The 17,203-nt window shown below is 44.9% G+C and overlaps 1 protein-coding gene across 2 annotated transcripts in view; it reads left to right on the top strand.

Annotated features, from left to right (window-relative positions):
* Positions 1 to 17,203, top strand: part of PCDH19 (protocadherin 19) — a 129,218-nt gene that overhangs the window by 62,503 nt on the left and 49,512 nt on the right. Inside the window, exons 3-4 of one of the 2 annotated variants that reach the window (XM_001512939.4) lie at positions 5,995 to 6,053; positions 13,443 to 13,612. In XM_001512939.4, coding sequence (XP_001512989.1) covers positions 5,995 to 6,053; positions 13,443 to 13,612 — 229 coding nt within the window. Of the gene's footprint in view, positions 1 to 5,994; positions 6,054 to 13,439; positions 13,613 to 17,203 lie in introns of both variants that reach the window. The other variant, XM_007671537.3, reaches the window with a different exon arrangement.

Here is a 17,203-nt window from a genome sequence, read left to right as displayed (position 1 = left end):
AAAAACAAAAGAAAGCCGCAAAACCAATCAATCCATGGTATTTATTGAGTGTCCGCTGTGTGCAGAGCACTGTACTAAGCACTTGGGGGAGTACTAGATAACAGAATTAGCAGACGTACTCTGACCATAATGAGCTCACTCTGAATGAATGCTTGGAATAAACACACATTGCATCACATTCCCTTTTCCCTCTCTTTCTTACCCCGTGTAGAACTGGTTAACTCCTGTTGTCCAACATTCTTACACTTTGAATTTCTAAGACTCATAGCAATCACATCCTGGAATCGCCATCTTTTAAGGATGGTGTGACAAGCGAGACTACTCCGTGGATAATAATGGCGTATAAGTGCTGAGGTAGATTCAAAATGATCAGATCAGACACGGTCCCTGCCCTACACAGGGCTCACAGTCTATGCAGAAGTAGAACAGGTATTTCATCCCATTTTATAAATGAAGAAATTGAGACATAGAGAAGTTAAATGCTTTTCTGAAGGTCACACAGCAAGCAACAGGTGAATTGGGATTAGGACCCAGGTCCCAGAGCTGCAGGCCAGTGCTCTTTCCACTATCAATCACTCGGTCATATTTATTGAGTTCTTACTATGTGCAGAGCACTGAACTAAGAGCCTGGGAAAGAACATTTTAACAGAGTTGGTAGACATGTTCCCAGCCCACAATGAGTTTACAGTCCAGAGGACAAGCTTAGGCCATTTTGCTGAGAGTTATAGCACTTATTAAATGCCTACCAGGTGCAAAACACTGTACTAACGGGGACACATTCCCCACACAATAGGTGCTTACACTCCAATGGAGGAGCTTACAGTATAATTATGTGGTTAAATTTTCCTCTGTGGAATTGCCAGTGAGACTGGGCATGAGACCAGGTGTGGAATATAAAACTTTAGCAGGGATGCACTCTTTAGGAACCCCTGTATGTCTCTCCCTCCCACCCTTAACCCTTTCCACTCTCTCCCTCATTTCCATTCCCCTCCAACATCCAGCCCCTTAACAATCAAAGTCATATCGAAGGAACAAGGATGCAGAAACTTCAGGGACTAGTAGTCTTTGCTGTAAATCTCCTGTGTGACTCCACAGCAATAATTACTATGTGAAAGTAATAACTGAGTTCTACTGAGTGGTAGACCAACTCCCCCAGCTTTAGCAGGATAGCATGTTTCTCACTGGGAGGTTCCTGTTTGTTAAATTAGATATTGTACTGTATTTCAGAAAAGGTCACAGTTAACCAACACTGTTTCCCCTTTATTATCTTGGTACAACAGAGCAAGCTCCACTAACGTACAATTGGATTTCATATTCAACGCTGCTTCAAATGCCTGGTTTTCTGTCTCTTACCACTCTGATTATATGCATGGCAGATTCAGTGTTTCTGAATTTATTAGTAAATTAGAGATGTATTGGGCCTTTTGATTTTTTTTTTCCTTTTTCTTCCCCCACTGGTGGCATAAACAATTCATCTTTTAGAGTGATTGATGGGGGGAATGGGGAATGGATGTTTCGCCAGAATGGATGTTTCATTTATATTAATGTCTGCATCTCCCTCTATACGGTAAGCTCATTGTAAGCAGGGAACACATTTACCAACTATGTTGTATTGTACTCTCCCAAGTGCACAGTACAGTTCCCTGCTCACATTAAGTGCTCGATGAATATGATTGATGAATACGTCTATCTAGCAGTAAAAATGTGTGTGGGGAGGGGGGGCATGCAGGTCATTGAAAAGGATGGGACAAATTCCCAAGAATCAGGTTTCTCCCTGAAATGTTTAACATTACCAAATGAAGAATCCCTAGTTCTCCCTTTGCCTATATTTTGCTGCCTGGTTCTTTTCTTCCCATAGTTGGGAAATAGGCTTGCTGGAATAAGGGAGATTTAGAAAAAGTAGAGAGTTTCCTGGCAGTGGGGTCAGTAACTGCTCCTGGATGTTGACCAATCAATAGACAGTATTTATTGAGCACTCTGTGAGAGAAGCAGCGTGGCTCAGTGGAAAGAGCACAGGTTTAGGAGTCAGAGGTCATGGGTTCTAATCTCGGCTCCGCCACCTGTCAGCTGTGTTACTTTGGGCAAGTCATTTAACTTCTCAGTGCCTCGTTACCTCATCTGTAAAATGGGGGTTAAGACTGTGAACCTCACGTGGGACAACCTGATTACCTTGTATCTACCCCAGTGCTTACAACAGTGCTCGGCACATAGTAAGCACTTAACAAATACCAACATTATTATTATTATTAGATCCCTGTATCAAAGCCTTGGGGTAGAGCAGTAGAGTAAGTCGATATGATTCCTGACCACAAAGCTGTCTTCTTGCTCCTCCCCTGACTCTAGGCAAGTCTCTCTCTGAATCCTCTATGGTGGTCTGGCCTGCTTCCTCCCTCCTTGGATCATCTGTCCCAATTTTAAGTAGCTCTGACTGTGTTAGCCCTTCCTTCCCTGAAGATCTTTGACACTAGAGAAGCAGTGTGGCTAGTGGAAAGAGCATAGGCTTGGGAGTCAGAGGACGTGGGTTCTAATCCCGGCTCCACCACTTGTCTGGTGTGTGACCTTGGGCAAGCCACTTAACTTCTCTGTGCCTCAGTCACCTTATCTGTAAAATGGGGATTAACTCTGTGAGCCCCATGTGGGACCACTTGATGACCTTGTATCTACTCCAGCACTTAGAACAGTGCTTGTCACATAGTAAGCGCTTAACAACGACTATAATATAATTATTATTGCCAGGAGAGGCAGTGCTCCCTCAAGGGCAGGTGAATTCTTCCTAGGCTCCCATTAGACTGTAAACTCCCACTAGATTGTAAGTTCCTTTAGGGCAAGGACTACAAACTGTATTGATCTATCCTCTCCCAAGTGCTTAATATAGTGCTATGCATAGAGTAAGTGCTCAACAAATACCACTGACTGGTAGGGCTTTGGGTGGCTGACAGACGAACCACCCAAAGGGGACACTTCATCTTAGAGAGGTATAACCCATCCCTCTGACCCTGTTATTGCTGTTGTGATGGGATCGTCCTTATGCCGTATTTCACAGTCCCTCTGCCTGCTTGGCCTGCACATGGGCGTCACATAGAAATGGTGAGAAGGACTCAGGGCACTGTCTGGATGGCATCCACATTTGGCTGGTGTTGGGGGTTTAGCTTGGGGGATTTCAGAGAGGACACACAAGCAAACCCAAGGTGTCTTTAACTCTGCCCACGTCCTGCCTCAGGTCTGGAATGTCCTCCCTCTTCATAACCGACAGATGATTACACTCTCCACCTTAAAAGCTTTATTAAAAGCATATCTCCTCCAAGAGGCTTTCCCTGATTAAGCCCTTATTTTGTCTTCTCCTATTCCCTTCTGTGTCGCCCTTGCACTTATATTTGCATCCATTATTCACCTCGCACCCTTCAGCCCCACAGAACGTATGTACGTATCTGTAATTCATATATATTAATGTCTGTGTCCCCCTCTATATTGTAAGCTCATTGTGAGCAGGGAACACATTTACCAACTATGTTATATTGTACTCTCTCAAGTGCATAGTACAGTGCCCTGCTCACAGTAAGTGCTCATTGACTACGACTGACTGACTGATTGTGGAGAAGAAACGTCCCTGGTGAGGAAAAGCAAACACTTGCAGGGAAGGTCAGAAAGAGGCCAGAAGGGAAGTCCATCTCCCCTGACTGCAGGCCTTCCTGGCAGTTCAGATCTCCTTCGTCAACCTGGACCCCAGCATCTAGAAATCAGAAGGAAATATCTGAGTTGGGCAACCTAACTCCACTTGCTTTTTCACTCCCTTTGGCAGCAGATGTTCCTCTCACTGGGAATCTTTCTAAAGCTTTGCCCAGGCTCGAGTTTAAATTCCAGGAAACAGGGTTTCAGCGTCTGCCATTTGCCCCAACAGATCTTTCTGTGTGAAAGGGTCACCTTTTTGTTCTAATAGTAATAATAATGATAATAATAATAATTATGGCATTTGTTAAGTGCTTACTATGTGCCAGGCACTGTTCTAAGTGATGGGGTGGATGCAAACAAATCGTGTCGGACACAGTCTCAATCCCCATTTTACAGATGAGGTCACAGAGGCCCAGAAAAGTGAAGTGACTTACCCAAGGTTACACAGCAGACAAAGTGGCAGAGCCGGGATTAGAACACATGACCTTCTGATTCACCGACCCATGCTCAATCCACTACACCACACTGTTTCTCCACCCCCAGTTTACCCCTTCCCACCCCTGGGTCCGGTGCTGAATGTCCTTGGAGGAATTAGAGAAGTCTTTTGAAGAGGGAGATGGGCCCGACTCCCTCGTGCCTTATTCCATGGCAAACCTCCTACTCCAGAGATCCGGGGGAAGTGACCTTCCTGCACTGCTTCCCTGCTCTGATGAGCTGGCTCTGCTGAATGCCACTTCCACTGGATGCCAACTCACTGAGGGGCACCCCTAAGCCTTTTTCCCACCTCTTGTTATCAGGTGAGAACACTGCAACCATTCCTCTCACAACACGTTGCTCCTGACACTGGCCCTGGGAGATTAAAAGGTGGTGTTTTAGTGATAGGCCTCGGATGGGGATTAACTTGCAAACCTCATGTTGCACATGAAAAGCTCTGGCTCACGCATGGACCACCGGTCACCCCTGGACTTTGGGAAGCAACACTTGTAGGCTTTTGTATTAACAAGAAAGCGAAGAGTTTGCTGCTTGCTGTTACTGTACAGAGCGACTTAAAGGGGAGTATAGGGTTTAGGGCCACAGCGGGGGGATTTATTTGCATGCATTTCCATAGCTATGGAATACATATTTTACATGTTAATTACCCACTAATAATAAAAATGATTTTGAAATCCCCATCGATGGTGAGAATTGGACCCAAGGGGGAACAAGGAACAATTAGTTTTCCTCCGTCTCTACCCCCACCCCTAACCCATGTTCTCTTTCCTGCCTTGAAGTCTCTCCCTTTCCATTTATGCCAGACCATTACTCTCCCCACCTAGAAAGTGTTATTAAAATCACACCTCATCCAAGAAGCCTTCACCAATTAAACCCCTCCCCCCCCCCAACTCCCTCCCTCTTCTGCATTTCCTATGCACTTGGATCTGTCCCTTTAAGCACACAATAGCCACCCCCGCCCCACAACATATATATATATCTCTGTAGTTTATTTCTACTGATGCCTATCTCCCCCTCTAGATTGTAAACTCCTTGTAGACAGGGAATGTGTCTTCCAATTCCATTGTATTGTACCCTCCCAAGCACTTAGTACAGTGCTCTGCACACAGTAAGTGCTCAATAGATAGCATTGATTTTTTAAAAAATGGTATTTAAGTGCTTAGTATGTGCCAGGGACTGTACTATTCATTGGGGTAGATACAAGATAATCAGGTTGAAAGCAGGTCATGTCCGTCTTGTGACTCGGTCTTAATCCCCATTAACTGAGACACTGGGAAGTTAAGTGACTTGCCCAAGGTCACACAGCAGATATGTGGCAGAGCTGGAATTAGAACCCCAGGTCCTCTGACTCCCTGGCCCCTGCTCTTTCTCCTAGGCCACACTGCTTCTCATTGTCTATGTTATTTAGGTCTGTACCCCTTAAACAGTTGATATTCACCCCAGCTCCCCAACACTTATGTACAGATCATTATACCTTGTCATTTCCTCTCTCTGTTAATTTATAGCAATGACTATTGTCCCTTCTAGAATAGAATAGAATGTCCCTAATAGAATAGTCTCTGTGAGTGGGAATCATGTCTACCAACTCTATTGTACTCTTTCAAGCACTTAGTACGGTAGTCCAATTTCAGATAAGTGCTCAGTAAACACGATTGATTATTTGATTGTAACAAAATGTTTATGAGTGTTTCTTCTTTGGTCATCAGCTAGCCTTGATTCTAGTGTTTGTCAGGGGTTGTATTTGAATGGAGGGTGTTCCACAGATGAAACATTCCACTTCTCAGGCATATTATACAGTGAACATTTTCCTTTCATTGTTTCTCTCTCTTTCAGACTGAAAACTACTCTTTGGATTCAAACTACGTGAACAGCCGAGCCCACTTGATAAAAAGGTACGTAGGTGTCCTCTGTCTGGCCTGCAGCCACCTTCCTTGTGCTGGTGAATTTATATGCAAATGAAAACAAATAATTTTCAAGAAATATTTACATTAGCGTCGTCCTCGTTGCGCTTGGTTTTTAGTAAAGTAAAACCTCTTTGTTTTGTTAATGTTTTCCTATTATCTTATTTTGGAGCTGTTGGGGAGATACAAGATCATGGTTACCTTGACAACTTTGAAATTCTTTTTTTTAAATTCTCTCTTAAAGTCAAGATACAATTTTTCTATATGTCTTATGCTTCTCAGGCATGGGGAAAGGGAAAAGAGACTGATTTTTGTGGCTTCATACATCTTAAAGTGTTGGAAGTAGTAAATCGGTGTCTTGCTAAGCTTGGTGGTCCCTGTGTGATACCTAGGTAAGACTTGGATGTTCAGAGTCAATCTGTGATTGTGCAGGGCAAGAGCTTCCTGAGGGCCTGGGTTTGGGGCCCATATAGCATAGATGCAGAGGTTGGTGAGACCTCGTAGCTGGTCCAGGAGTCAGAGACACCGACTCGACATTCAAATTAAGATTTTGCCCCTGCCTGGGAATTCCCCAATGGCTCTCCTGGGAGCCCAGCTGCATTCCTGCAGTCAAAATAAAAGCCAATGAATGCATGTGCATTCTTATTGGAATCCTGTACCACCAAGGCAAAACTACTCTGTTTCAGCTAGAGTAGAGTAGTCACGAAAGTGCTATTATTTTGCTGGCTCCAGTCCCATAAATTTCCATCTCCCAAAGAGCAGAACTTGAGGGAGGTCTAACTTGCCTGAGCTATTTTAATTCAGCGCTGAAATATTCACCGAAAAGAGTACATGTTGTGTTCCTTTCCCAGAAGGGGATTACTCATGATATTTAACGGTGATATGCTGATGACTTGTCCAAAGTGTCTGGCCAGCTATCATCCCTCACAACGTAGCCTGGCCATGACCCCTCCCAAGAAATAATGCATTTTCTCCTTGTCTGCTAACGTGAAAATAAAAAATGACTACTCAGATCACTGCCATAATTAAGTTTAAACAAATCAGGTTAGGATGGGATTTCACTCGTGCTGATTGCAGTAGTCACTTTTTCAGTGCGGTCCGACTCAGATGAATGACGCTTCTTTGAACTCCACGTTGGATTTTTGGTATCTCGAAGACCTTGCCACAGTCTGCTTAAGAATCACACCATAAAGTGTGGATAAGCTTATATCCCTGAGAAATGAGCCTGGTCTCCAGAGAAGTGGTGCTGCATATGGCCTATCTCTGCAGATAAAACAGTGTGTGGTATTGCAGGTTGCTTTGAAGAGCTGCAAGAATTTCTTCAGGGTGGTTTTCTTCATTTCCATACTCACGTTCTAGACTTCTGAGGAGATTAATTCTTTAAGGTGATTCTTTGAGGAGATGCCTCTTCTTAAGGGTGGGGTTTTTGGGGTCCCTGAGTTTAGGAAGTCTCAGTCAGGGCTCCAGCGAGTGCAGTAGTTAGAAGAACCAGTCACAGGATGACAAATCTGTCTGGGAGCCTTGTAGCAGATTTTATGCCCCCTCTCGTTTTATGCCCCATCCCTGTCTGCCGGCTTCAACTGTCTGGTCTCCAATGGCTTCTTCCCCACTGCTTTGAAATGTGCTCATGTCTCCCCTATCTTAAAAAACAAAACACAACAAAAAACCTCGCTTGACCCCACGACCCCCTCCAGTTATCGACCCATCTCCCTCCTAACATTCCTCCAATCTCCTTGAGTTGCCTGCATGTGCTGTCTCTACTTCCTCTCCTCCAATTCTCTCCTTGACACCCCTCTAATCTGGCTTCCATCCTCTTCATTCCACAGAAAGTTCTCTCCCAAAGTTCTCTAATGATCTCTTTCTTGCCAAATCCAACAGACTCTTGTCTATCCTAGTCATCCTTGATCTCTCAGCAGCCTTTGCCATCGTCGACCACCCCCTTCTCCTCGAAACATTATCCAACCTTGGCTTCACTGACACTGTCCTCTCCCTGTTCTTCTATCTCCCTGGGTGCTCCTTCTCAGTCTCTTTTGTGGCCTCCTCCTCTGCCTCCTCCCACTAAATGTGAGGGTCTCTCTAGGATCAGTTCAGGGTCATCTTTTATTCCCCAAGTACACCCACTCCCTTGGAGAAATCATTCACTCCCGTGGCTTCAACCATCACGTCTATGCAGTTGATTCTGAAATCTTCATCTCCATCTCTGACCTCTTTCCTTCTCTGCAGTCTCACGTTTTCTCCTGCCTTCAGGATATCTCTTACTTGGGTGTCTCCCTGTTACCTCATACTAACATGTTCTTACTTCACTCTGATGCATGAGTTATTTTGCTACAAAACTGTTCCATTCACATTTCCCCAGTCTGCAAAATCTCCAGTGGTTGCCCATCCACCTCTGCATTAACCCGAATCTCCTTACCATAGGCTTCAAAGGACTCAGTCAATTTGTCCCCTCCTACTCTACCTCCCTAATTTCCTCCTACAACCCAAACCATATACTTCACTCCTCTGATGCCAACCTACTCAATGTATCTCGATATTGTCTATCTTACCGCTGACCACTCACTCACTCGTGCCTCTGGCCTAGAACACTCTCCCTCTTCATATCTGATAGATGGTCACTCTCTCCACCTTCAAAACTTTATTAAATGCGCATCTTCTCCAAGAGGCCTTCTCTGTCTAAGCCGTCATTTCCTCTTCTCCCACTCCCTTCTGTGTCACTTTGGACTTGGATTTACAACATTTATTCAGCCCTCTCTCAGCCCCACAGCACTTATTTGCCTAACCATAATTTATTTGCCTATTTTAATGTCTGTCTCCCCTTTTAGACTGTAAGCTTCTTGGGGCCAGGGAACATGTCTATCAACTCTATTGTACTGAGTTAGGGTTAGTTTTGGTAAGTGGTCCATAAGTATGTTTGATTCATTTCTCAGTATGAGAACGGGAGAAAGGCTGATAGCCCCAGGCTTTGTAGCCAATGCCCTGGAGGCTCTCCAAGTGCCTAACTTGTGTACCTGAATCTGCACATCTGGGTGTTTTGTTTTTAGGCTGCTCTGTACCCATACTCTGTACCCATACCTCACACCAAACACATCTCTTAGAAATGCATTTGACATTCACAGGCAAATTATTGAGGACTAAAGGTCTTCCTTTAACCCAAAGTCAGTCTATCAATCATACTTATGAAGAGCCAACTGTGGGCAGAGCACTGAATTAAGCTCTTGGGAGAAGACAACACAATAAAGTTGGTAGACACACTCCCTGCTCACAGCAAGCTTACTGTCTTGAGAGGGAGACAGACATTAATATCAATGAATAAATTATGGATATGTACATAAGTGCTTTGGGGCAAAGGGAGGGATGAATAAAAGGAACTACCAAAGGGGACCAGCTCCTGAGGGGAATGAACTGAGTTTTTCCTCATCTGAGCCTCCCCACCTTTGATTGGAAGGACCCTCTTTGTCTTGGAATCGATCCCAATATCCATAGATTGGAAAGATGAAATATCAATATTCAAAGACTTCATTTTTGTGATCAATCAGGCAGTCCTCGAACTGTGGCTGTGGGACTCAAAAATATGTGGTTTTAATTAATCTCTGTGCACCCTTTATGTTTTATTTGCATCAAAAAATAATCTGGGCTTAAAGGACTCTCTCAATTGAAAATTCTCTGATGTTGCCTGAAATCAAAGTCAGTGGCTTTCAGGGGGACATCTTTATTTGAAAGGAAACATTTGAAAGCTTAGGGACAAATGTATTTTCACAGTTTCTCCTTTATGGTTCTGCAAGGCACTGAATGGTAGGTGGTCCACTTGGTTTCCGTGGAGACACAAGAGGGCTTTGTAAAGTAATGAATACATGGAATTCTTTAGTGCTTTGAAGCACTGGTCCTTCATAGGACCAGATGATTTGAGATAAAGCAATCTGCCCCGAAAGTTACAGGAAAACTTCTTCATTGCCTTTCAGAAGGGATTGATCATTTGCTACCTTAATTGCCCAGAAAAATGCCAGTGAGGGTAGAGGCCTTATTGACTTCAAAAGCTCAGCCCAAGCACCGGGTACCGATAGATACTCTAGAAGGATGTTGTTTGCCCCAAGCATTTCCTAAAGCCCTGCTTATGTTCATGCAATTTAAATGGTCTCTATCTGACAGGCTGTCTCATGGGATTTCCCTTGAAAATTTTGGTATTTGCTAAGTGCTTAAGAAGTGCAAAGCATTGTACTAGGTGCTGGAGTTGGATATAAGATCATCAGGCTGGACACAGTCTTTCTTCCATAAAGGATTCATAGTCTAAAGGGAAGGAACAATAGATGTTTTATCCCCATTTTATGGTAGAAGAAACTGAGGCACAGGGAAATGATTTGTCCAAGGTTATACAGAAGACAGTTGGCTGGGCCTGAATTAGAACCCTGGACCAGGCTCTCTCCATTAGGCCATACTGCTTCTCAGATTCACTTTTTAAGTGTTTGGATTCACTTTTGTTTTACATGGCCCAGTGGTTTTCTGATTTCCTTCTTCATCCTTTGCTTTTAACTCCTTTTCCTTTTCCTCCTCTTCTTTGTCACTGACCCATTCCTCTGAGAGGCTTTGCCTTACGGTTCTACCTTGCTGAGCCTCAGTTCTTTGACTTGGTCCAGGAGCATCCTCTCTTGCATGGGTTCTCCTCCCTGCACTCTTCTCTTGCTCTCAGGCCCACCCCTACCTTCAGCTTCAACATCTTCTTCTTGGTCTTTCCCAGGTATAACTGGTTCACTTCATGCTGCTGAGGTCTGGTCTTCTTGTTCTGCACAGGGGAAGCAATTTGAGGATCATTAGGTGGCTTCTCTGAAGTTTCCTCTGCAATCTGCAGAGCCTACAGTTCCTACCTGGTCCTAGAAGCAGTTTGGCCTAGTGGATAGAGCATGGGCCTGGGAGTCAGAAGGACCTGGGTTCGAATGATGGCTCTGCCACTTGTCTGCTGTGTTACCTTGGGCAAATCACTTTACTTCTCTGTGCCTCAGTTACCTCATCTATAAAATGGAGATTAAGACTGTGAGTCCTCTTTTGGGACATGGACTGTGTCTAGCCTGATAACCTTGTATTTACCCCAGTGAGTGGTAGAGTGCCTGGTACATAGTAAGCGCTTAACAAGTACCACAGCTGTTATTATTTTTCCAGCCCCTCTCTCCCTGTCTCCCTTTCTCCATCTCATATGCAGGTATACTTCCTGCAGAGCTGGTCTGAGATCATAGGATGTCACATGCTGCATCTCAATTGGTGATATTTATTGAGTGCTTATTTTGTGCAGAGCACCCTACCAAACCCTTGGAAAAGTACAATGCAACAGAGTTAGTAGACACAATCCAATCCCCGCCCACAAGGACCTTAGGCTCTGCCAGGGGCTCATCCATCCCTGCCTTGCTTTTTGAGCCCACATCAAGCTGGAGAAGAGATGCCAGTAGAGTGGAATATAAATAGCTGCTGTTCCTATTCAAAGAAGATCATGAAATTCACCTTTGAATGTATATGTGGAGCTGAAAAGGTCAATGCGAGACCTACAGTCCCAGCTACATCGGGCACACAAAAAAAGATATCCCCTGTTGTATTGCTGTATTTAATGTTTGCAGCACCTGGAGCTGTTTTCTCTCCTGCCTCTTTTCCTTACAAAGCTTTTGCTGATAGAGGGCCACTCCTTTCTTGAGAACAGGATGCCTTGTTGGTTAGGACTTAGAAATTGACTTCCAGGTTTCAGCTGGGTTGCAGCATTCTCTGAGGCTCTTTTCTACTGGGTTCCGAGGGAGATACACTACGCAGAAGTGCCCTAGGTAGAGAAGAAGCTCTGCTCTTGACAAGGAAACCAGAAGAGAAACCATTGTAGTTTAGCCAGTTTCCTTTGCAGGGATCTGAGGGTCATAGAAGAGGGACCCACTGTTACCTTATCACTGCTACTGTGGTGACGCAGCCTGGCCTCGCGGAAAGAGCACAGGACTCAAAGTCAGGAGATCCGGATTCTCGTCCTGGCTCTTGCCTGCTGTGTGACCTTGGGCAGGTCATTTCACCGCTACGAATCTCAGTTTCCTCATCTGTAAAATGGGGGTTAAACCTGCTTACCCTCTTTCCTAGACTGTGAAGCCTGGGTGGGCAGGGACCAAGTCTGACCTGATGGTCTTGTAGCTACCAATCCAAGGGAAGCAGCGAGGCCTAGTGGGAAGAGTAGAGTCCTGAGAATCAGAGGACCTGGGTTCTAATCCCAACTCCACCACTTGTCTGCTGTGGACTTTAAGCAAATCACTTAACTTCTGATGCCTCTGTAACCTCATCTGTAAAATGGGGATTAAGACTGTGAGCTCATGTGGCACAGGGTCTGGGTCCACAACTAAGCAGTGTGGCTTAGTGGAAAGAGCCCTGGCTTGGGAGTCAGAGGTCGTTGGTTCCAATCCCGGCTCTGCCACTTATCAAGTCGCTTAACTTCTCTGCTCAGTTCCCTCATTTGGAAAATGGGGATTAAGACGTGAGCCCCATATGGGACAACCTGATTACCTTGCATCTACCCCAGGGCTTAGAACAGTGCCTGCTGGGTGACCCTGGGCAAGTCACTTGACTTCTCTGTGCTTCAGGTTCCTCATTTGTAAAATGGAGATTCACTACCTTTACTCCCTCTTTCTTAGACTGTGAGCCCCTTGTGGGACAGGGGTCTTCAGATCTTATAAACTTGTATCTACCTCACTTAGTGCAGTGCTTGGCACAGAGTAAGTCTTTAAAAATACCACTAGTGTCATTCCTATTACAAGGTTATGTTGTCAACAATCCAAGGTGACAGTGTTTAAGATAAGCGAATGATCGGGTCTTGAATGGCAGAGTCTTCAGACTCCTGAAGGCTTCGATCAACAGTCCTTTGTTTCCCACCACCCCAGCATCCTATGGCTAGGGACACATGACATTCTGGGCCCTGGGAGAGGCTGTCCTGGAGCGGGGTGTTGGAGTGGGGGCCACCCCTAGAGCTCCGGTGTATTTCTGGGCTGTTTTGTTTGCATCCCTCCAGTATCTTCCTGCTCCCTGTCTAGGGAGTCCAGCAGCAAAACTTTCTTTTCCTGAGAAATGAGAGCGTGCTTTCAATTACTTCCGCCCTCTCTTTGGGTGATTGTTCCAGATTTGTAGCTAGGCGCAGTGCCCTTTAGGAGCGTGTTGTGAGACGAATGAGCCAGAATGTTAGCTTTCCATAGGGGGAGTGCTCTTTGCAGGATTGAATTCCGCCTTATCTACCGGAGAGTTTTTCTTTTCTCTCTTGGACAATGCTGCCAGTGTTGGCCTGGCTTCAGGGGTATGACATCATCCAGCCTAAGAAAGACATTGCCTGACTGGACCTGGCCATGACAGTACATTATTGTTCTTTCTTCAACCCAGCAGCTCAACGTTCAAGGACTTAGAAGGAAACAGTCTCAAGGATAGTGGACATGAGGAGAGCGATCAGACCGACAGCGAACACGACGTCCAGCGGGGCCTGTATTGCGACACTGCCGTCAACGATGTGTTGAATACCAGCGTTACATCCATGGGGTCTCAGCTGCCCGAACACGGTATGTGACGGTGGGACCCAGATGGCGTTACCTGTTTCGCGTGACCTCCGTGACCTCAGGAAATGACCGGTCACCAGGAGCCGCACTCTTCCTTTACCTGCAGGACCCTGCCCCTGGAAACCTACTCTAGGGCCACACTCCCATTAGTGTTTCCCAGATTGGAAGACATCATGAACAGCTACACTCTCTCCCCTCTCATTCCGTGGGATGGTCCCAGAGATACTTGGGGAGAGAAGGTGTTTCAATATTTTAAAACATGGCTCCCTGTCTCACACCCTCATCATTCCAGAAAACTCTCAGTGGTCTTGTACTAATGGATGGGAGAAGAGGAGCAGATTAACCAGTTGATGGTATTTATAAATCATCTGCTGAGTGCAAAGCACTGTACAAAGTGCTTGGGAGAGTGCAACAGAAAAGCCCTTGAGGGGCTTCTGGTCTAATGGGGGAGACAGAAACAAGATGAACGGTGGATAATGCCAAATGGGGGAGGCATTGTGGATGCCATTTGGGTTCTGGGGGCAGTTGACTGAATCAAGCTCACTGCCCTAAGTGTAGGCTAAAGAGTGAAGAATGCCTCCATTCCAAGAATAAGCCTCCCTCTGGTCCTTGTATCAAGAGTTTGCATAGGCAATAACCTGTGCCAACGTGTACTAGGAAAATTCACTTGACTCGTTACCAGATGTAGATGGGGACCAAGCAGCATTAGCAGAGTGCTCAGCTGCAATGGTCAGATGGACTCTGGCAGGATGTCATTTTTAATGTCGTACTGATACGAACGCCCTATGCAAACATCCTGACTTTTTCCATTAGGAAATATGGAATCGGCTCAGCCCTAGGGCTCCATAGAGCCTCCTGTATGATAAAGGTGGAGATATGTTAGAGCTGAGGCTCAGTGGGAAACCCCACTGGTGAAAGACTTTAGGTTGCAAAAAAAAAATAGTAGTGGTTATGCACTGGTCTTCAGCTGTTTAATTTGAAACACTGTAAATGTCATTAAAACCCTTTGTATTGATTTCATAAAGGAGTCCAAAAGAAAAGCAAAGTTGTATGATGCACATAACAAAATGTCTCCAAAGGAAAAAAAATGGGTCCCAGGGGATTTTATTAAGTTGGAATTTTCAAAAAAGGATAAAAATCTATAATACATAGAGGTCACTTGGCAGTTAGGTACTGCTGGACACCCTAATTGGTGAGTTGTGACATTGGCAGAGATAGATACTTCCAGACAACCTAAAGATGAAAAAATTAAACATTTATACACTGTACAGTGGCAATTTAATTCTCAGAGGACTAACAGCATATCAGGAGATGCAGGCTGATATGTATCATTTACTAGTCTTGTGCTGCAAAGAGATGCTTTTCCATTTGTATCCGAAAAGGTTTTAGTAAGATGCTTTCTGAAATGAAATGACTGCAGGAAAGGGAATATTCATAATTGATTTCATTTTATGCCTGGCCTGAACAACATCTATTTTAATTTTTTTTTTGGTCACATTTCTTTAGTAAAACAATATCAGTGGACTGCAGACAGTTTTTCTGAGATAATGTTCTTGACAAGGGGCATCTTGTATGCTATGTGGATTGTATAATAATGAAGTTAATCTGAAGCAAATGTGTACTGGCCCAAATGCTTCTCCGTTTAAGGTAGTGATAAAGTCACCTAGGTTTTTGTCAGTATTGATCCACATGGGTAAATAGTTTGCATTTTTTTCTCATCTCCTTGGGCATGGCAGGATGCGGTTTCACTTTTGCTTTGATCCAGAGAGGGGCAAGTCTGTGCTGTGCTGTGTTTCCCTGAGTGATGATAATAATTGTAGTCTTACTATGCGTTAAGCACTGGGGTAGATATAATATAAGTAGTATGGACATAATCCCTGTCCCACATGTGGCTCACAGCCTAAGGGGGAGGGAAAACAGGTATTTTTTTCCCCAGTGCTCAATAAGGATTTTTTGATTTACCGCCATATCAGCATCTAGGTGATGAGTTTGGGTTTTAGGAGAAGGTTAAACCCCCTCTTCAGACCACGGATGAAAGGACCCAAACTAATGCTCCATTAGACCAGAGACTGGCCGTGTCTGTCTGGACCAGGCTGACCTTTTGACACAAATTTTCCAGTGGAAACATCCATTTTTGACTGAGATAAGGTGAGGTAGGAGCGGAGAGGTGATGGACTGCTTTAAAGCCAATGGTGAGGAGTTTTTGTTTGATATGAAAGTTGATAGGCAACCACTGGAGATTTTTGAAGAGGCAGGGGCGATGTGTCCTGAATGTTTCTATAGAAAGATTATCTGGGCAGGAGAGTGAAGTATAGACTGGAGTGGGGAGAAGCAGGAGATTGGGAGGTCAGAAAGGAAGCCAATGCAGTAATCTAGGTGGAATAGGATGAGCGATTGAACTAACGTGACAGTGGTTTGAATGGAGAGGAAAGGGCAGATCTTAGTGATGTTATGAAGGTGAGACCCACAGGATTTGGTGATGGAATGTATATGTGGGTTGAATGAGAGGGAGGAGTCAAGGATAATGCCAAGGTTACACACACTCGTGAGAGGGGAAGGATGGTGGTGCCATCTACTGTGACAGAAAAGTCCAGGAGAGGACAGGGTTTGGGTGGTAAGATAAGGAGCTCTGTTTTGGACATGTTAAGTTGGAGGTGATGTGAAGACATCTAAGTAGAGATGTCTTGAAGACAGGTGGAGATGCAAGCCTGGAGAGAGGGAGAGAAATCAGGGGAGGAGTTACAGATTTGGGTATCATCAGCATGGAGATGATACTTGAAGTTGCGTGAGCGAATTAGTGTAGATGGAGAATAGAAGGAGTCTGAAAACTGAACCTTTAGGGACCCCCACTATTTGGGGGTGGGATACAGAGGAGGACCCTGTGAAGAAGACTGAGAATGAGTGGCCAGAGAGATAAGAGGAGAACCAGGAGAGGACAGAGTTAGTGAAGCCAAGGTTGGATAACTTTTCCAGCAGAAGGGTGTGGTCCACAGTATCAAAGAGAGCTGGGAGGTTGAGGAGGATTAGGATGGAGTAGGAGCCATTGGATTTGGCAAGATGGAGATCACTGGTGATTTTTGAGAGGGCAGCTTCAGGGCAGTGAAGGGAATGGAAGCCAGATTGGAGAGGGTCCAGGAGGGAATTGGAGGAGAAGAATTTGAGACAGAGACTCACTCAAGTTTGGAGAGGAATGGTGAGAGGGAGATGCAACATGGCGAAGCGATAGAGCACGGGCCTAGAAGTCGAAAGGTCATGGGTTCTATAAACCTGGCTTCTCCACGTGCCTATGTGACCTTGGGCAAGTCACTTTATTTCTCTGTGCCTCAGTTACCTAATCTGTAAAATGGGAGACTGCAAGCCCCTCGTAGGAAAGGGACTGTGTCCAATCTGATTTGCTTGTATCCACCCCAATGCTTACTACAATGTTTGGCCCAGAGTAAGTGCTTAAATACCACAACTATTATTTTGATTAGTGCTTGGCATGTAGTAAGCATTTAACAAGTACCATTAAAAATGCTTACTATGTGCCAAATACTATGCTAAGCATTGGGTTAGATTAAAAATAATCAGGTGGGATCCAGTTCCTGTCTCAAA

Source organism: Ornithorhynchus anatinus, chromosome 6 (assembly GCF_004115215.2).
Source record: "Ornithorhynchus anatinus isolate Pmale09 chromosome 6, mOrnAna1.pri.v4, whole genome shotgun sequence".
Lineage (NCBI taxonomy): Eukaryota > Metazoa > Chordata > Mammalia > Monotremata > Ornithorhynchidae > Ornithorhynchus > Ornithorhynchus anatinus.
Note: the sequence above shows the minus strand (reverse complement) of the source record. Positions and strands in the feature narration are given on the sequence as shown.